We start from the raw sequence: 20,745 nt of genomic DNA on the forward strand, positions 1-20,745 counted from the left end.
AACAGGTCATCCTTTGCCTTCCCTGCCTGAAGCTGCATTAACAACACAGATGTGTTTCGTTGTACATGATACACATGGTGAATGTGCAGTGGATGATGGTGGCCAGAAGTGTCTTGGATAACCTGGGCACACCTTGCTGAGTCTGCTGCACACAGGGTGTCCCTATATCTAGTACTACACGTGAGGTATAACTTGAGAGGTCTGCCAATGTCTCTCTGGGGCTATGGCACACGTGGGAAACAGACGTGGCCTTGTGTGCTAGGGCAGCTACCAGGCAGCATGAACAGGCACCCTGCTCTGTGGGAATCAGAGAGGTCACCCTCCTCAGGCCACCATATGAACAAGCCCATGAATGCTTAGCTTCCCAGACTAGGTGGAGTCAGTTCAGTATGGACATAACAGTCTTTCCTCTGTCCCTATTCCCTGGTTATGAACGGATTCACAAAGTAAGAGTAATGCCATCTGTTCCAGGAAAAGTTAAATATGTTTGTGACAAGACAGGAACACAATACAAGCCAAGCGTTTGTAGTAATTGCTCTGTGGTTATATATAACACCGAGAAATACCCATTTGAGGCCCTGCTGAATTTATACCCCCATTGGGCCCTAGCGCTCAGATCCCAGGCAGAGATCTACTTTCAGCTGCTGGAGGGAAACTCCAGCTTTGTCAGAAGAACTGACTCCCCTGCTTTTTTTTTTTCTTTTTTTTTTTTTTGGTTCTTTTCAAGATAAGTAGCGGTGAGAACGCACACAGCCAAATGCTCAGCATGGGACAAATCAATTTAGACACAACACCACAGACCCACAGTCTCCAAAGTGACCAGGGATTCTCCTGGTCCTTTCAAAGAAATATTCACCTGGCCTGGCTGGGGCTTCTCTTCACCCCTGAGTGTACAACACAAAGCATTAAATCCCAGAAAAGTTGGCAGCCTCTCACAGCAACCAAAGTGTAGCTTTGCCTTCTCCCAAGGATGTTTCTCCATGTCCCCCAGATGACCTGCCAGATTTAGAAACCAGAACTCCAACCCTAGCAGTCCCTGATGAGGTGAGAGCAAGCAATGTCACAGAAAAGACCAGAAGAGTTAGGAAGCCAGTTTCCCTAAAAAACTTCCAAGGAAACTGTCAGATCATGCAAGTGCTTCTCTATCTTCCTTCTGTCTGCAAGACTACAGCAGAGGTTATCACCATCTCCTTTGAGACACCTTCAGCTTCTTTTTCAATTAATTAATTAGATGAATTCACACTGGGTTAATGTGGCAGATTTCTAGCCAGCCGTGCTAATTTGCAGGTATGCTGCAGCTTAAATCTCTCTGATGGGCTTTCCTTGCCTGGTCCTCCAACACCTACCAGGTACGAGCAGCCTAGGCAGAGCCGTGTATGTTTGCAGCTTACCTGCAGGTGATGGTCAGCGTGTCCTTGGCGTTGATGACGTGTTCCTCCTCGGTGATGCTAAGAGCAGGGGGGGTCATAGAATAGCTGCTCACCAGATCTGTGGAGAGAAAGGAGAAAAGGGATGATGCAAACATCTGCTAGTCTTGACCCACCACTGTGGGCAGTAGCTAGCTGGGCATCACATGCCCAGACAGGAGCAAAGCCTCTTGAAGGAAACATCTCCTATGAGACTGCTCCTACGAGATAATTTAATGCTAGCTCACTGGGACATAAGAGATTCATTTGCAGCCCTCCTAGTTCTAGCAAGCAGTTCATGAACAACATCTTGAGAGCAAGGGCCTGACAGCTCCTGGGTCCAGATGGATAGACTAGCACAGATGAGGGCCAGATAAAGAATGGAAGACCAGAAATCAGGGAGCCCAGTGTTGGTTGTTTCTAACCAGGTGACTTAGGCTGAGCTCACTTGGACTACTGCTCTGAAATGATCATATCTGCTAACCAGAGAGAGTCTTGAAGGCAATTTTTCTGTACATATGCAGTTTGCTGTAACCAGGAGGGACAAAAAAAATCCACCTGCACAGATACCACAAATACAAAACTCTTGTATTTGTACAGAGAGGCTCTCAGGAAACAGCAGACCCTTCTCTGGCAGGAGTCACCTGGAGGGGACTGTAACTTTGGGGATAACAGCAGTGCCCTTTCCTTTGCACCACAGGAATTTCAGGAGTGAAATTATCCAGGCTTACAGAATGTGCAGATAAACATTATCACACACTTCTTCTCCCAGCTTTTGTCTGGGAGAGTCCCACTTCTGGTGTGCTTGCATCTCCGGCATGCAAGACACGCACCCTATGTGAGCTCCTCATGGACAAAACATCTTGAAGTACCGGTTACTCTCAGAGACGTACCCGTTGTTTTTCATTAGCATGGTGCTTCTGACCGTCATTACTTCATGATCTTTATCTTAAAACTCCAGCTTCTGGAGACGCAAGATAATTTAAAAGAAAAGAAACAGTGACTGCAAAAGCAAGCAAGCAAACTAACCAGAAATAGAGAGGGAAAAAAAAGAGTTGTGAAATGTGTAAGTGCGACTCAGGTAGATGCTAAATGCTAATGAAGAAAAGATTGCAATAATTGTTGCTAGCTTGATTTTCTATGAAGTGTGAGGTTTTTGCAACCGTGCTCTGCTCATGTCTGTCTCCTTCCTCCATACCGTTTAAACCCATTTATCAATTACAAAGAAACCTGGCAGAGATCTCAGGCACGCGATGTTTCCAGGGGTTTCACAACCAGCTGGAACACCACACGACACCTCGAAACCATGGCCTGAGGACACAGGCCTCAAAAAAGCAGAGCCACACCTGCGGGGAAGGCTCCAAACCTGCCCCCAGCTCCTAGGGACACCAAATGGCCGCCAACCCCTCTGGCACCAGGCCTTCGAGGGGCAGCGTGAGGAGCCAGGGCTGCCGGGAGAGGCCGCTGAGGGGGACACAGAGGGACGTGCCGAGCAGCACCGCCAGCATGGCCAGGCTGGGGCCGCCGGCCTTGTTCTCCCCAATTGTTCTCCATTTCCTTCCCGCCCTCACGCGGCTCCGCAGCGGCCATCCCCGCGGCTGCCCCCATGGCAACGGAGGGGAGCAGGCCATGTTCCCTCCCCTCCCCACTGCCATCTCCTGCCAGGCACAGGGGCATCCCTTGCGTGCACGTGAGGCAGCGTCAGCCCAGTGGCTGCCCTGGCCCTCCTCTGTCTGTATGGGGTCCCCATGGCATGTCCTACAGACACCGTCTGTCTCACTGATGAGTCAGCCAAGGCAGCAGCCATTGCTCGGTGTTCAACCAGTGAGTAGGGCCGGCGGCGCTTGGCAGCCCCCATGGAGGACACCCTGCCTCGCGCCTCCACCTCCCCTTTCCTGAGGGAGGGCTGGGGATGTCACAGACAAAAATGCGCCCCGTGGCTGTGAAAATAAACGAGCGCATTTTTGGTAAAATCCCTTCAAAAATGTAACGAGGTTTATTAAAAAAGGCGGGGAGAAATCTGACCGCTAAGCTGCGTTTCCTATTAATGCCGGACACGCTTATCCCCGTGCAAACACAGCTCTCCAGATGGCCACAGTCTGTGAGTCCAATGCCCCAGCGAGCAGGGGAAAGACCCGGGCTCACCATGGGCCTGGCCAGGGCCAACAAGCTCACTCATCTGTCTGGTGCCCTGGGCAGCAAGCAACAAGTTGATCCCCAAATCCTGGCACCACCTGAACCACTAAACCCATGGGCAGGGGTGTCAGGAGCCTCTTGGCTGATGCTGTGCAAGTGCCTGCACTGCTGCTGGGGCTGGGGGTGGCAGGACGGCCGCGGAAGCGACCCCCTGCCTCCCTTCACGTGCCGCTCGGTGACCTGCTGCAAACAGCACTGGGGGGTGGAGGGGAAGAGAGAAAAACTACGATCTGTGCAGGTTGAGGCTGTGGGATTCCTGCAGATGCATCCTGTCTGTGGCCCTCCACAAGTACAACAGGAAAAGGAACCGCGGCTCGCTCCGAAAGTGCCGTGGTGCAGGGTTAGGGACGCTCCTGCGGCTGGCGGCCAGCTCCAGGCTGGCCCTGGTGGCCATCCTGCCCCTTCACTGGTCTCAGGCTGATGGCAGCTTTGAGGACTCCCCACACTGGGGCTGGCACCTTGCAGTGACAGTGCCCATAGCCACCTGTAGCATCCAGCCAAGGCGAGGGATGCACAGAGCCATTGGCAGACTACAAAAGCATCTTCAAAGCCATCAGCTTTCCCAAAAATCAGTCTCCATCCCTCCCCATGCTTACTAGCTGTATCCATCCCCCTGCTGCCCCTTCCCTTCCCGTGGGAGTGACTGCCCCACTATGGCTCTCCCCTGTGCCTCTCTCCCCCCAGCACTGATCTGGGCCATTAAATCTCTGCTAAGCGACGTACAGATGGTTTGTGTCTCCAGCAAATCCCACGGCATGAAGGAGATGTCTCCAGAGCATGGAGCGTCCCCTCTCCTCTGAGTCCCTCCTTCCCCACCTCCAGCCCCGGCAAAGCTTTAGATAAAGCACTGAGCAGACCTGGCTTGCTCGTGCACACCAAAATGCATCCTTGCGCGGGGAGAGCATTAATGTAATTAAAAAGGCATGCGGCAGCCCCGGCAAGCTTTGTTTTTTCAAGATGGTTTCCAAGCAAGTTGGCAGCAGGATATTAAAATAAACAGAAGGGGATTGATGGGATGCGGGGAGAGGAAGCAGGATCCCACAGCCACTCACACCTTGTCTATTTTCAGAGAAGCGTGTTTCCCAGCGGTTTTCCTAGCCTTGATCTCTCAGCACACGGCTCTGAAAGGGGCCAGGCTGCACCTTCTCCTTATCGCCACTGGCTCCATCATTTTCTCCAGCCCCCTCCACCCCTCTTTCTGCACCCTAAAACCACTGCAGGTCTCGGTGTGGCAGCAGGGCTGTCCACATGGTGCACAGCCATGTCCCATGCCCTGGGGCTCTGCAATGCCTGGGTGGGAAGCCAACACTCCCCTGGGTAAGCTTTATGCACCCCAGGATGCTTCACAAAGACCTAGGGGCCTGCAGGCTGCTGCTCCAGCCTTGTGCCTGCCCTCATCACTTTCCACCCCTGAGCACATGCTGAGTTTTCCACTGCGATGGCTGCAGATGCCTAAATCACTGTGAAGCAAGGCCTGCACCACAGCCAACCCTGCTGCAGCAAGTGATGGCTTTGGAAACCCACGGAAGGGCAAGGGGAGGTGCAGGCATGGCACAGCTCCTGCTCTCCGTCTGCTCCAACTTGCAGGAAGCCCTGTGTCGGATCCTGCCTCTGAGCCCCACGCACCACCTCAGCCCCTCTCTGCTTCCCCTTCCCTCCCCTCTCTGCTGAGTCGGCCCTGCTGACTGATTAACGGGGCGCCTTTCCGGAGAGGGATTTTGTTCACGCTCTGTCCTTCTCGCTGACTTCCTTCCCCAGTGCTGGGCTGGATCGCTCTGGCTGTGGCTACCGCATGTCCCCAGCTAAACCAACACACCGTGTTCCTGCCAACAAAGTTAACGCCTTGGGGTTTTGTGACCAGAGCTGCATGGAGCAAAGCGCCCCAGGACCTGCTCTTGATGACGCCATTCAAAGTCTGCATTCAGGCAGAAATTCCCAATCAGTGAACATCCCTACTAACCAAGGCAGGAACTCAAGAACTGGACAACACTTCCAATTAAAAATAGCAATAACAATTAGAAAAAGGCAGATTTGTATTAGCTAATCAAATCCCCAGACCAAAACTCCAGGATGACCCCCTGAATTTACCCATATGCTGAGACTGCAACACAAGGCACCATGGATGAGCCTTTTTTGGCCTTGCTGGGCTCAGGCAGCGGCTCTGAGCTGTCCCTGGCAGCCCTGGGATTTTTCAAGGCCTGGTGTTACGGGATACCCCATCGTAGCTCCTCTTGCATGGCATCTCCCATTCCTCTTGGGTCTCACCCCCATCCCGAACCCTTGACTGCTCCAAGTTGCTCCTGCAGGCTGCAGACCCAGCGAGGAGACTTTTCCTTCACAAGCAGGCCAAGGCACACACTTGGACATGCCATCACACACCGTAGCTCCTACGTGAGCAAAGACCTGCTCCTGGCAAGCCAACGATAAAATACTGGTACCTCACAGGCAGCTGTGAAACAGGGAGTGAAGCTCCCACGTGGAGCAGCTCCTGCTCACACACGGGGCAGGCATCCAGCTGCAGGCTGGAGCGGCAAAGCACAGACATCACGCACACAGGCAGAGCAGTGGGGGGAATTTGGACGCACAGTTGTCATCTCCTCCTCTTCCTCCTCCTATTGCTCACTGGCACGGAGGAAGGCTTGTTTTGCAGAGAGGTGAGATATCGCACGGGGATGAGAAATGAATGGCATGCTCCAGCTGCCGTGGGGATGAAACACGAAGTGTTTTCTCTCCATCCTGCCAGTGGCCAGGGTGACACATGGTAGGAAAGGACACCGAAACAGAGCTGGCTCTGCCAGGCGCTGCGAGAAAGGGCAACAGCCACCCATGCTCACCATGGGGCCAGGGGAAGGATGGAGGTGTTGTGCTAAAGGTTTCCATGATGCCTGCAGAGGCGTGAGCAATGAATACATTTAAAAGGATAACAACAGAAAGGCAGACACCCCCCCAGGCATTTGCAGAAAGGGCAAAGGAAGCAGGTCCGTCTTTCATGAACTTCATTAGTGCTCCTTTTTCTGCAACCCATCGTTGACTTCAGACCTGTCCCAGAAAGGATTAGACACAGAGGCTGTGCAACTCCATGCAGGATTACCCCCTCTGCACCCCGTGTTGTGTTAGGATCAGCATTGCTGTCCCTGGCACACGATTGACCCTGTGCACCAAGAGCTCCTTCAGTTCTTCAAGGTGATGCTGGGTGAGACAACGCTCCCCTGGCCAGGGAGATTTCCATCCACAGACCTCAAATCCCTGAAATGTCATCACATGCAAGCATAGTAGAGCTGTGCCCTCAGCCTTTTGTGGATACTTGCAAAGCATTAGGTGCTTCTGTGCTCCAAAAAGGGCTGCCTGTCCTCCTTCAGGGGAGGTAAGGGATTAATAATTGCAGGAATTCAATCAATACTCACAAAACGTAATGGGTGTTTGAGCCCTGCTGTCCAACACAAAATCATAACAGCCACTAAAGGCTGCTCTGGCCTCAGTGCACACATCCCAGGGGCTCTTTTGCCTCTCAGTACTTACAGACTTAACTGTTTTTTTCTGGCAAGGCACAAAAATCTCATAACCCCCGTGCTGAGGGGGAATGAGGCGTGAACCCTCCGGGCTCCTTTAACTGTTGGACTTGCAAGCCGGTGACCTCATCAGGGGACAGAAACAGAGGAGCTCATCTCCAGAGCCCGTTTTGATAGAGCTGGGCACATCCTCAGGAGTCAAGTTACCTGGTGTCCATCCCTGGCTGCCTCCAGGTGGGGATTTAAACCGGGATATCTCACAGCCCAGCTGCCCGAGGCAGCATGGTGTGCCTACACCCAAAGTGCTGCTGTAGGGACTGCACTGGCACAGCCACCCACACCCCGGGGACCTGCCACCACATCCCTGCAGCATCCCAAAGGCCGCCACCGAGCGCCCGTCTGGGGGTGTTTGTCTGTCTGCCTTTCTCCCTCTCCCCCCCGCAGGAAGCACTATCTCACCATCGCCCTGCTCGCTCCGGCCTGGTTTCCTGCTCCATCCTGCCAGGTTTACCCTGCTTTTTCCTCCTCCCCTCCCCCTGCCCCCTTGCTCTCAGGCCATGTTTGCGTTTCTGTCTCCTGCCGCCTTTCCTCTCCCTCCCCCCGGTGCTCGCTCCCTACTCCATCCTCCCCAAGAGGCTGCGTCCTGAGCCAAAGTTAGCCTCTGTCAGGTACCACATGTCCGGCCTGGGGCAGCGGGTCAGCCGGGGCCACCCTGCAGACCTCCTCCAGGATCTCTGCTGTCAGCAGCCTCCCCGCGCCCCGGGGGAGCGGCTGTTTGCTGCTCTGGCTCGGCCAGGGATGCTCCTGCACATCACAGAGCCCGTTTCCCCTCGCAGCCGCCGGCCCACCCTTTCTGCTGCTGGCCAGGGGCTGGCCAGACGCTGCTTTGTTTGGTCCTTCGTTCCCTGGATCGCTCCGGGTTTGTTGGCTGCCTGCTCCTGCCCGGAGAATCCTTTTCCTGCCTTTGAGATAGAGGATGCTCGAGCCATCTGTGTGTTTTATTTCCTTGTAGAAACTAACAAGCTGAGGATTGCTTCCTCTCCCTGACATTTCGGAGGGCAGCTCCGGCGCAGCGGGATGCACGGGGAGGGGAGGGGGAGCCCAAAGCCTCCAGACAGGAACGGGACCTATTCTGCCCACAGGACCTGCTCCCCAAAGGTCAGAAATCCTCAAACCTCCCCAAAAGCCTGCGACAGCTCCCACTCTGCCACCACCTCTGCAGGACCCCAGGGCAGAGCCACCCTGCTCAGCATACACGGCCACCCCTCTTCCAGCGGCCCCTATTGGGTGCGTGGCTAAACCATGGGGGTTTTTAGGGGATTGGTAACAGCATTAGCACCATTTATTATGCCTTTTACCTGAAGGGATGCCATAGATGGTCCCCAGCTCATGTGAAACAAGTGGGTCCAGATCTGGCACCTGGTGTACAGGCACTGCCAGCACAAGTGTGTGCTCAGGATGAGCTGGAGACATCCCAGGGGTCTGGGATCAGCTCACAGTGCTGCCACCTCCAATTAACCCACCTGCAACTGCTCAGCAGGATTCAGCGTTTACTTCCAACCCACCTCTATCCAGCAGGACCCTCACTGGGCTGAATTACATCTGGCCACAGTGGGTACAGACCCATGGGATGCTACAGAGAGATCTTCAGCCACCGAGAAAAAATTATAACCTATATAACAACACAGGGTAAGCCACTAAAAGAAATTGGTATTCTCTGCTCCTCACACTGTACCAGGTGAAGCTGCGAGGCAGATAACAGGTACTTTTTTATGCAACTCAGCTAAACCGTGGATTTTGCTACTGTGAGACATCCATAAAGAGATTCCCAATGAGACAGATAAGCTCCCAGAGGATAAGTCACCACCAACCTACACCCAGTGTGCTGGGTGAAACACCCAGGTCTAGGAGGTCCTAAACCACCCATTGCCAAAAACAGAGCGGGTACATCAGCAGGAGCCCCCTGCCATGCTGAGGTTGGTGACAACCTGGGCAGAGCCCCCAGCCCAGCCCCAGCACCCAGGCAGGGTGGGCACAGGGAAGGGGGAAAGCCTGAGAAACAGTGCTGAGAGCAGGGTCTCTGTGCATCCTCAGTTTTGACATCGTTAACGACATCTCTGCTACCAGCTGATCCCTGAGCTGTACCCTGGTGCAGTGCCTTTGGAAATGAGCTGGAGATATACCAGCAAGGAAGAGAGGGTTCAAGCTAAGAGAGGCCTTGGCATCTACCTGTCGGTGGGAGATGTGGAGGCAGCTGACCGGGAAGTCAGGAAGAAGTCAGGAAGAGCCCGAGGGTCGGCACTAAGCACAGAGAGAAAAAGGCAGCAGCGTTTCGAAAGAAAAAAAAAATCAAGTTGCAGGTTTGCTTTTTCCTTGATGTGTGTGGGCTTAATTGCTGGCCTTTGAAGTCTGGCTCTTCCCAAGCATGTCGGCTTACGGATGGGCTGAGCAGGACACCGAAGCAAACCCCATACACCATCAGGGCCAGTTTCCCCCTGAAACCCCTGCCAGCCCCCTAGCCAGGCTGGGGCAGCCTGGCACACCGTACTAGGTTTCTTTGGGGGGCCTGCAAGCCATGCAGCTGGACTGGGAGGCACCACGCCAAGCGGAAAAGACCTGCTCCTCCGTCTCCCTGTCCCTGGAGTTTGAATCCAGATGTTTGCTACTTAGCTGTGAATGGAAATCAATGCAGAGCCCTCAAACCACGCAGCTGCCCCGGGGCTGGCAGTGCCTGTTCTCCACAGCATGACCCATCCTCGAGCTGATCTCCGGCTGCTGAGTGCGGGAGAAGCTGATGAGCAGGGCAAGTGGGGAAAAAAACAAAACTGTTTTGCAATTAGATGATTATCTTGGCCCTGGAAAACCTGGATTCAATCCTCCATCTGCTCCAGGCTCCCTGAGAGCCCATCACGCAGCCTCTTTGCACCTCCGTCCCTGCCCTCCAGAGAGGGTAAAGCATCAGGAACTGAGCTGCTTTAGCTTAGGAAACAAAAAAGAAAAAAGAAAAAAAGTCAAGCAAAAAAAAAAAAGAAGGAATCCTTACAGCTCCTGATGAAAGATAACATGGAACAAAGAAAATAGATTTATCCCAGAGCCAATGTGACATGAAAAAGCTACATTAGATGAAGACGGGTCCAGAAAGGAGGAAGCGCAAGCAAAGGGCAGGAGGAATTTTAACTTCCTGATCATCAAAGCTGGGTTTTCAAGCATCAAGTATAATCTAAAAATAATAATAATAATAAAAAAAAGCAAAGGGAAGAGCGGTCACGGGCATGAGAGCCCTGCTGCCTGGGGAGCTCGAGCGCACGGGCCCCCCTCCACGTGCAGCTCCTCACATGCACGCCCGCACGTGCGCAGCTGCACGACCCCTCTGCCTCCTCTGACGGGGTGGGCACGAGGGGAGGCAGGAAGATCACAGGCACATGCTTCAAAGGAGAATTAGTCATCAGAGGTAGCGGCAGAGGAAGGAAACCTCAGGTACGAGGTCAGCCGTGCACAAGCAGGGAAGGCTGCTGGAAGAGCTCTGAGCGCTCGCTGCAGATCTAAAAGCCCTCCTGGCATCCACGTGAGCAGGACGGGAGGTGCTGGTCCCTGGGGTGAGTGCTGCTACAGCCATGTAGGAGATAAGACAGTTCAGCCTGCCTGAAAAACACTGCACAATGGGCTTTCTGCCATCCTTGAAAGCAGCTGGAGCTGGCCAAACCCAGAATCTTCCCTGATGTGGGTAATAAAAAAATCTTACTCTGCTCTCCACAGGGTCCCCAAGAGGAAAGGGCTCTGCAGGAGAGTGCGGTGAGGCTGTGCCAGCACACAGGGTTCTGCTGGATTGCTCCTCACCCTGGGTCAGTGACTCCACCTGCTCCCTGCTGGGCTGGGAGACACGAAGATGGAGAAACTTGGGGTGCTGTGAGGACAGCCAGCCCCGCGGGGCTGCCCACGGCGCCGAGGGCACGGTGCAAACATGCACGCTCCCAGTTTCTCTTGGCGCATGGCTTCAACCACAAGCCAGGACCCGCTGCAGCAAGAGATGATAATCATCAGCTCCCAGAGCCAAAGTGTATCGGGGCATTCGCGTCACTTGAGATTAGCTGGCTGTTCAACATCTGCACAGATTTCTCTCTCCACCTCCTCATAACACCCCTCATGCAGATCTGAAACTCACTTCATTCCCTTCCAAGAACGGCTGAGTTTGAAATGTCACACTCCGTATATCACAGCGAGATTCTGACAATGAAACACCCAGCCTAAATGGCAGTATTGGACTCTGGTGCTATTTGGAGGCCAGCAAACTAAAACACCTTCTGCTGCTTTAAAAAAAAAACAAAAACAAAAACAAAAAACAGCTTCCAGGAGGGTTACCAAGTTTCATAAACACCCAGTTACTCCCTTGCTCATACCCAGAGGCTGACTTGTTTTCCCGTTCAAAGGTGTTTCCCTTGCCGTGCAGCTCAGCGGGGAGAGCACGCAAGCAGCCGTGATGGGAAGGAAGCGTTTACACATGCTAATGACTTCCACCGAAGGAGCACGAGGACTAACAGGGGGGGAATTGTGCTAAAGAGCCTCCACGCCACTTCCTCGGCTGTCCCTGTTTGGTCACCACGCCGTGCCCGGAGCTGCGGCAGAGCCTGAGGCAGCCTCACCGAAAGAGAGGAAGATGCATTGGCTTGGACAAAGGCAGGAGGAGCCATTTGGCAGGAGAGAGGAGGCAGCAGGGCCATTTCGGCAAAGAACCAGACCAAGGGGCTGAGGACAGGCATGGGTCAGGGGACCGGAGCCTCTCCAGGTGCCATTCGGGATGTTTCAACATGGGCACCTCTCACTAAGCTAACACAGCTTCCTAAGTTCACTTGGGGCCCTGTTTAATTTTCTGTCTTATTTTTTTTTAAAACCTCCTATTGTATTAAGAAGTGTTTTTCTTTTGGTAAAGGTTACTGCGGGGCCAGTGCCGCGCGGAGTCTCCTGCCTTCCATCACCGCCCTAACCCCTGAGCAGGAGCTTAGCCCAGCCAACGCTGCTTATCTTTGATGAAGGCAGGTTTGTATTTCCACCGTCTTATAAAAGAGAGATCCCCCCGCTCCCCCTCTGCCCCGGTACATTCTTTGAAATGCCACCCAGGCCTTGTTATTGCTGGGAGGCTGGGGAGCCAGGGATTAACAGCCTCAGGCTGCATTAGACTTTATTTGTCTAAGCAGCGAGGGGTGAGAAGGGGCCATAAATATTGTGAAACGCTGAGTGTTGCGGAGCAGCAAGGTTGGGCATTGTGCCTTGAGGTAGGCACAGTTCTGGAGCGACCGATGACATGGGAAAGGTCCCTGCCTCCCTCCGACATGGGAGGTTTGGGGACACCAAAACCCATCCAACCGTGTTCAAGCCAGGGACACCATGCTACTGCCCATCCTTGTCGTCTCCATTAGTGCTCATAGCACATGAGTGAATAAAAGCAGGCATCAACCTGACCAAGTGGCTCTCCCAGCTCACATGCCGGGACTTCATGGTATGGGGAGGAGCAGAAGGACAGCGTATGCCCTAATTTATCCCAAAAGTGGAGTCCTCCGGCACACCACCTCAGCTCAACCGCTCTACGCGAGCATTGCTGGGTATCTCCACGTCATCCCAGCACAACGACCCCACACTGTCCGCCAGCAGCTCGGTGATTTTCATGGTGTGAACGCACACACCTCCTGCAGGAGCATCTCACACCGCAGCCGGCCCCCTGCCCTGGGGACGTGCCGTTAAACTTCTGCCCTTTGCTTCCCAAGGGCCGAGCGCTGCAGCGCCGTGACGGGTTGATGGCCACTTAGACCAAATTACGCCTCGCTGGGGACTGCTCGGGCCGGGCCAACCCACAGCGAGAGTGATGGATTTCTGTGGGCGCTCGATGCCGTCACCCCTGCTGGATGCCATTTTGCTCGCTGCCATCACTCTGAGCTGGCAGCTCCCAAATCCAAGTATAAACCACAATTCGTGCCCAAACTTCCTGACTCGGTAAATACCAAGATTTACTGTTGTTGTCCAAAGAAACTATTGACTTTACCCTTACTTCTGTTTCTCTCTCCATATATATTTAGGTCACTGCATCTAACATCCATCTTAGTAGATGTGAGAACTTCAGAAATGGGGAAAACAAGTCACAGGTGGGGAGCTGGGCCCCAGAGCCAGCCCTTGTGGTCAGCACATGTGTCTACATGGACACACACACATTTGGTACCCCAGCTGATGTGGGACCTGTGCACTTTTCCCGTGTGGGGAAACCCCTGAAGCATTTTCCAGGTCCTGCTATGCAGCTCTGTGCTTTTTATAGCTGTTTGCAGGAGGACACAGGAGAGCAGCAAGTCTTTAAAGACCTGTTGATGCACAAAGAGCCCCTAACTCAGAAATCCAGAGGACCCTAAAACCTTCTGTGGGTCTGAAGGATGCGCAGACCAACCTTAATGCACACGTCCAAGCCCCATGGGCTCTGCCCATCCTGCCAGCAGCCGAAATAGCTGACCAGCCAGTGGGACTGGTGCTTTGCACCCCCAGCAAGGATGGGGACGGTGACCCAGGCAGGAGGCCCAGCTGCCATCAACCCTAGCACCAGCCCCGCAGGAAAGCCATCATGAGCTTGCAAATTCTTTATAAGCTTCCCACGTGACACAATTACCCAGGGGCCAGATCCTGAAGCCCTTTTTCTCTCTTTACTCAGACCGTCTCCACTGAAATCACCACTGAGGCATGGGACTAAATGAAACCGAAGGACTTCAGGATTTGGCCCAGTAATAAAAACTTCCTTCCTTTGTCTACCGCTCGCTCGCACAATCCCACCACCTCCCGGCCTCGTCTCCCGAGACGGGGGCCATCAGTTATTTTGGTGCAGGAGGCTCTTTCACTTCACCCCCTAAAGGAGCCTGCCCATCCCTGGCATGGAGGAGCTGAACCATGGTGCGAGAGGGGCACGGATGGTGCCGTCTCCGGGTACCTCCCAGGGGCAAATCCTTTGCCACCACTTGAGGATGGAGCAGACCAAAAATAAGTCTCTCTCATCCCACTGGCTGCAGGGCAAGACTGTGCATTAAACTTTGAAGTGGCTGCGGCCGGGCGAGGTGACGCCTGTGCCAGGAAGGTGCAGTGGGAAGTGAGCTCACTGCGCTGTGCTGGGGACCGCGCATCACGCTAGGAAGTGACGCCACGAGAAGCGTGCGTAATTTTAAACAAATAACTCACACTATGAGTTATGCTGCTTTTTCTGCCCCGGAATAGCCAGGGAGGATGCCAGGCCCTGTTATATCCCATGAGGATTGAGCTGTGCCCTGGTTTTGGGGCAGGAGGCTGGGGTTCCCGCTACCTCTCCACAGCCGGCAGGTCTGCGCACACCCCTGGCACTGCTGCTGGTGGCCAGTGCAGTGACACATCCAGCCTGGGAGAGCAGCTCCCTGCACACCCATCTCCCTGCCATATGATCACAGGAAGCCAACACAAAAGGAGTTTGAGCTTAGCTGAAGAGAGAAGCATTTAGTGCCGAGGTACCAGCATAGCTTGATGACCAGATCCTCAATCCTACAACTTGCAGGTGCTCAGGTGGGTGAGCTGGGCAGGTAGGGGTTGCTCATAGGGCTCAGAAATTACTCCTGTGAGGTCCAGCCGAGGTCTGCAGTCTCACAAGAAGACTTTTAATATTGTTCAGCTAAATCTGCAGTTCTTAGACACGCACCTTGGAGCAGCTCATTGCCCCAGGGAACACAAAACTCCCCGAGCAGCAGAGGGCTGATGATCCCAGGGCTGCGGGGCCACAGTGGGCTCCTTCCATGGGTCCACGTGAGCCCCATGCCACCCTGCCCAGCTGGCTCAGCATGCCTGGTGTCCCAGCACGCAGCACAGCATCGCCGATCCGTGCACTGCACAGAGTCAAACCTGGCATCCAGCGTCCAGTCCGGGGTGTAAGGGCTGCTTTGCTTAGGGCTTGCTCTTTAAAAAATAGTCTCTCTGTACATTCTGCCCTTTTAAAATACATTAATTGCCATGGAAACAATGCTCTTATTGGTATGGGAGCAGCCTGGTGGCCTCCACAGATGCGAGATAAAAATCAATGGATACATTGAAATACAGGCTGCATTTCGGGACCTTTTGTGGTTTTGGGGCTGGTCACCATGGGCACATATATGAAAATGGCTCAGACACTAGCGAGATGCCATCTTCCATGGAGAGAAAGCAGGGGACGGTACAGCAGGCAGTAACATCTTTGCAATGTTAATCTGCTCAGCTGGAGCATCCTCGCGGGGAGCTGGTCCCAGTACTGATGGGTGTGCTTGGCCACAGCTCCTGGTGCTGCTCGAGCCCATCTCCTGCTGATGCCCCCCAGTCCTGGCTGCCATTCACACCCTCATCGCCTGCAAGCAGAAAACCACGCCTGGCCTCGCACCCTGGCCACTGGGTTCATTCCATGCCTCCACTCTCCCCATCCACCAGCTCAAACACTTCACCAAAAATAAGAAAAAATGAATATATAATATATATTTGCCTCTGCTTCTTGGCCTTGAGAGTGTTTTGAGCAGCACCAAGGGGGACTGCACACACAGCAGCCCAAAGGGAAGGGCTGCAAGCGCCCTGCCCTCCCTACCCGCAGCCAACCCCCAAACCAGGGTGCAAAGGGCACCCCCGGCTGCCCGGCTCTGCCCGCCCGGCGAGGCCAAGCGCTGCCCCGCTCCCTGCCGTGCCGCCCATCATAAAGAGGTCCCTGAGCTGTTATCAGGCAGTGACAGTTTCCGCCATCGGATTCCTCCTGTCCGTCAGGAAAGCTAAATAAGGAACATCGTTCAGGCGGCTGCAGGAAGAGGGGAAATGCAGGGACATCCGGCCCAGCTGCCAATTTTTCCTTTCCCATGAACCACCGCTGACCTCCGCCAGGGAGAACCTGGACACCGAGCCTGGCACCGGCACCGCTCGTCTTGGCTTAACCCTTCCCCGTGGGGCTGCCCAAGGTGTGCCCGTGTGTGCAGCCATGGGGGGACAAGGTGGGCGCTGTCACCGCCACCAGCACCGCACGCCGATGCTGGCTGGCTCCTACCCAACCACATCCAGGAGGAGGTTTAACCCCTACACACGAGGTTTGGCCTCTCTGATGGGTCTTGAGAGCATCCCTGAGCTGCTCTGGTTCCTTACACGTGCCTGCTCGCTTCCCCCTGCGTGGCGCTTTGGGTGGTTGCAGGGTTGAGCTTATTTCCTTGCTCAGCCTTCTGCCACCAGGCTGTGGTTTCAGTGGTTTTCCAAGCTCTGCGGAGCGCTTTAAGCAGCTCTGGGCTGCCTGCAGGAAGGTAAAAATCTCATCTGTTCCCTTCATCTCTGCTCACGCCAGGGCTCTCTGCCCATCAGCACCTGAGGACAAAGACCAGAAGGGTCTGCAGCCCTTTTTTTGGGGATACCCCTGGGGTCCTTGCTCCTTTCCCTGCAAAAAAGTTTTTTTGTTTTATTATTTTGTGCTCAGCCAGAGAAGCACTTGCTCAAAATATCTGACTGCCTTTCCCCACCACCCCGTCCCGTATGTCCAGAGTCTTTTCATGACCCCCTAAGCTGATCCTCCCTCATTAGCGCATGACGTCCGTCCCACGGCACCTCCAGGCTTGGCCCGCAAAGGCAGCGCTGGAGATGCTCGCCGGGGGGAGGCGGGGGCAGAAACGCAGCAAGAAAAACAATTAGCACGTGGGAGAAGTTGTAAGGTGAAATACAAGTCACTGGCTGAAACCTGTTTCTGCTACCTCAGCATGGAAACGGCTCCAGGAGAGACTCCCTGGTTAATATTCTCTGCTTATAAAACTCGGGGGGAGTTTCGCCACCGGCTGCCGCGGGGCCAGGCTTTCACCCTCCCCGTGCTGAACTCGCACCTCGAGCCCGAGAGCTCTGCCCGCGGCTGCTCCATGAACACAAGCGACCAAACCAGGCTGCGGGGCCCTTGCCTCCTCGCCGACTTGACCGCGGGCCATCTCCGCTTCCACTATTTCACGTGAACAATGAGGCACCGCAGATGGGCAGCAATAATACTTTGTGCCGAAAACATCAGAACTGTTTTGACCGGAGTGAAAGAGCCCCCCTGGGATCCGGAGAACCCTCCCTTGTAACAACGTGAAACGAGAAACAAAGGTCTGGGGTAGCCAGAGGCAATAAAACCCTGGAATTAATTTAACCAGGCACTAGATGCCAGTGCAGCTGCAGCAGGGTTTCTTTTGCTAATGAAGGGCTAAAGATAAGCCCAGCCCCGGTGCGGGGCAAGGCTCAGCCCCAGCCCCATGCCAGGTTGGGGGTTTCTCCGTGGGACCCTCCTGGAGCTGCGTGCCAAGATCCCACCGGGTGGGGAGAAGCAGGAGCTTGAGGCAAGACACATCCCAGGTGCCTCTGTCCCACATGGTGCCAAGCTCCTCATCCTCCCACCACAGTGACCCACTAGGAGCTGCTTTCTCCTGCTGAGCAGGGATTTTTGCAGCCCTCCACGCCATGCCCAGCCCGTCCTGCCCAGCGGAAGAGCCCTGTGGTGTTTAGTCATTCCCCACACGGAAACCTCGGCTGCTCTCCTCCACTCACGGGCAGTGGGATCTGGCTGTTGCAGGGCTCTCTGCTTCTCCCTGATCCTGCAGGACCCCCTGGGATCCCCATCGCTGTGGGCTTGCTGCAGCTGTGGTTGGTATAAATACGCACCTCGACCCATTGCTTGGGGCTGTTTCATCCCAGCAGCCTAAATATACAGATGGAGGTGATGTTCATTTGGAAACACCTCCATGGGGTGAATCCTGTCGGGCTCACGCTGCTCCCCAAAGCCACCCATCAAAATCCTGGCACCCATCAAAATCCTCAATTCTTCAGCAGCCATTCTGCAAAGCGACACCCCAAGCGCCACAGATGCCTCTCACGGCACTGGAGAAGCGGCTGCCAGGCCACGGCCCCCTCCTGCTGCCGTTCCCGTGGGATCCTGCTCTCCCTTTCCCTCCCCAGGAACTGCCCCGGGATGCTGGGAACAGCGTGTTCCCTCCTGGCCGGGAGCACCTGCCCTTCCCACGCCTGCCCTGGAAAATTCTGCGTGGCTGCGGGATGCAGACCTTGCGTGGAGCTGAGCGCACAGGCGAGGGGCAGCACGGGGTGGGCCACGCTGCAGGAAGCCCCCTCCCACCCAGCCCACGCTGGCCAGGGACATTGTGCTGCTGGGGGTGAGTAAAACCCCGGCCAGATGTCAAATCGAGCTCAGCAACAAACATCCTCGTGGCTGTTTGTGCAGGCAGCGAGCCGCGGGCTCGCGTGCCCAAGCCAAATCCCAGGGCGGTGATAGCAGCCCATTCATCCAAAATTATCCTTAAGCGAGCAGCGGGGCACGAGGGCCCCCTCCCCAATCCCCAAAGGCTGCAGCCCTCCCATCACCCACCTCCGAGCTCCGCTTCACCACCACCGAGTGACCGGGGTCAAGCAGAGCGGGGCTCGTTGCGCACGCTTGGGCTTTTGCGTGAAAGGGTGTTGCTGGAACGGCCCCGTGTTTATTGCTCGCAATAAAGCCACCGCTTCGGATCCCAGCTGCGAACGCAAATGTTGCTGCTGGCACGGCCAGGCGGGGCTGTCGGCGCACCCGGCCGGGGAGGTCCGCAGGCAGCAGCCGCCAGCACATTCGGCTCAGGTCCTACAAAAGCAGGGCCCCTTCCCTCACACCTAGGGGATATGGTGCTCCACGCGGTGAGGTTGTTTGGCTGAAGGGTGGCCAGCAATCCTCTGCACCCACAGCATCGTGGCTTGGTGCTGGAGCCCAGGAATGCATCCCCAGGATGCTCCCCCCATCACGCTGTTTTTTCCAAGGGGAGCACCCCAGCTCTGCTCCGTTCCAGGGGCACCACGGAGCTGGGGAGCAGCAAGAGCCCATCCTCTCCCAGCTATGGACCCCTTAGCAGGGTGATGGGGTGCAGGAACAGGCAGGATGCACAAAACAGAGCCAGAACAGACCCTTCACGGCCCCCAGATTAACTATTTCATCCTCCCCAGGTGGAACAATCTCAAATACACATCCCTATTTCTAAGAAGGGCAGATATTTGCACCCAGCTGGGAGGACATGAGTATACACACCAAAAATTGGTCTCAGGTAAAACTGAAAAAAAGGCAGAGAAAGGGGGCTTCAGTTTCCCCTTTGAGCTCCACGTTGCCCTTCACCGCTGCACTAATCAGGCAGTGCTGGAGAGCTTCAAAGCCCCGCACAGCCCCATGCTGATGAAACCCACACCTCCCGCAGCCACACGCCGGCCACAGCCTCTCAGGCACAGCTCCCTGCACCTCTGGGAGATGAAAGGACCCGAGACAGCCACACGCTGCTTTACAAATTGCTAACAGGAGAGCTCTGAACAGCTGCAGCTCCCGCCGCGATGCCACCAGCAGCGGGTCCCTGCCTGCTGAAGCTCCCCAAGCTCTTGCAGCCCACCGTGGCACAAGAGCCAGCTGTGAGGTTTTGGGCAGAGCAGGGTCACAGTCCCAATTTCTGCCCGTACCACCCCTCTGCACCACTGCAGCCAGACCTGCAGCCCGCCCGCGAGCTCGTCTCGACGACAGCAGCAAACGCCACTGGTGACAGTGAGTCACTGAGCTGAGGGGAGAGAAAATTCCATTTATACTCCCCAAATCTATTTTTCCAGGTTCTCCCTGCACTGCTAACTTTCTCCTCCTGTAAATTCTTTACCCACGCGAGCCCACCCGGCTCAGCTCTGCCCCACGGCCCCCGCTCCCCAAAAGGGCTCCGCAGCCCCCTCTGTGCCGCGGTGCAGCAGCCACCTGAGCGCACACAGCCCCGGGGATTCAGCTCGCTGCCCACCAGCCTTTTCCCCCAGCGCTGTAGGAAATATTTCACCAGCCACCTGCCCTGGGGGGCTTCCCAGGGGGAGCAGAGCCACCAGCAAGCGGCTGGGGGGGACAGCGGGGAGAGCGGAGGGCGCGCACCGACCACCGCCTCCCGGTGCCTTCCTCCCCAGCGCGCTGCCCGGCGCTCCCCAGCGATGCCTCCGAGTACGAAACAGAAATAAACCGGGCAGGGGGTCGGCCTCCGGGTGCTTCCCCACGCGGAGAAATCCCTGCTCCGAGAGCCCCACGCGGTTCCTTCCCGCGGGAGGTGCGGGGAGGTGGCGGCGTCCCCCCGTCCCCTGCGTCGGGGCCACCGGGCGGGCACCGGGCGCGCCCCGTCGGGGCTGGCGGCCACCGGGGCGGGACGCGGCGGGGCTCGGGGATCCCGAGGAGGGCAGCGCCGCTCCCTGCCGGCTCCGGGAGACACCCGGAGGGGGGACACTCCCGGTGCCCGTCCCGTCGGGGCAGCCCCATCCCCGCGTCCCCGGCTCCTCCGCAGGTGCCGGGCGGGCAGCCCGCATCCCCCGGCCGGAGCACGGAGCCTTCGCGGCTCCCTGAGCGCTGCTCACCTGCCTCCGAGACAATGCCGAGCCAGAGCCAGAGGGGCAGCGTGCAAACTCTCTTCATCTCCGGGGCTGCGGGCAGGCGGTGCGGTACGGAGCGGTGCGGAGCGCCCCGCGCCCGAGCTCTGCTCCCGCCGCGCCCCAGCTGCGGCGACGCGCGGCGGCGGGCGGGGAGGGAGCACCGGGGCCGTTTCCTTTTCCTCCGCCCGCCCGGGCCGCCCGCCGCCCTCCGCCGAGCC

General features: G+C 55.9%; 1 protein-coding gene across 3 annotated transcripts in view; it reads right to left on the bottom strand.

Moving 5' to 3' along the window:
* FLT4 (fms related receptor tyrosine kinase 4) overlaps nt 1–20,745 on the bottom strand; it is a 58,523-nt gene extending 37,778 nt beyond the window's left edge. For 2 of the 3 annotated variants that reach the window (XM_072023398.1, XM_072023399.1), the window contains exons 1-2: nt 20,513–20,745; nt 1,392–1,488 (exon numbers count right to left, since the gene is read on the bottom strand). In XM_072023398.1, the coding sequence (XP_071879499.1) occupies nt 1,392–1,488; nt 20,513–20,570 (155 nt within the window). In that variant the 5' untranslated portion in view covers nt 20,571–20,745. The remainder of the gene's footprint in view (nt 1–1,391; nt 1,489–20,512) is intronic. The other variant, XM_027468567.3, reaches the window with a different exon arrangement.

This window comes from Anas platyrhynchos, chromosome 14, assembly GCF_047663525.1.
Source record: "Anas platyrhynchos isolate ZD024472 breed Pekin duck chromosome 14, IASCAAS_PekinDuck_T2T, whole genome shotgun sequence".
NCBI lineage: Eukaryota > Metazoa > Chordata > Aves > Anseriformes > Anatidae > Anas > Anas platyrhynchos.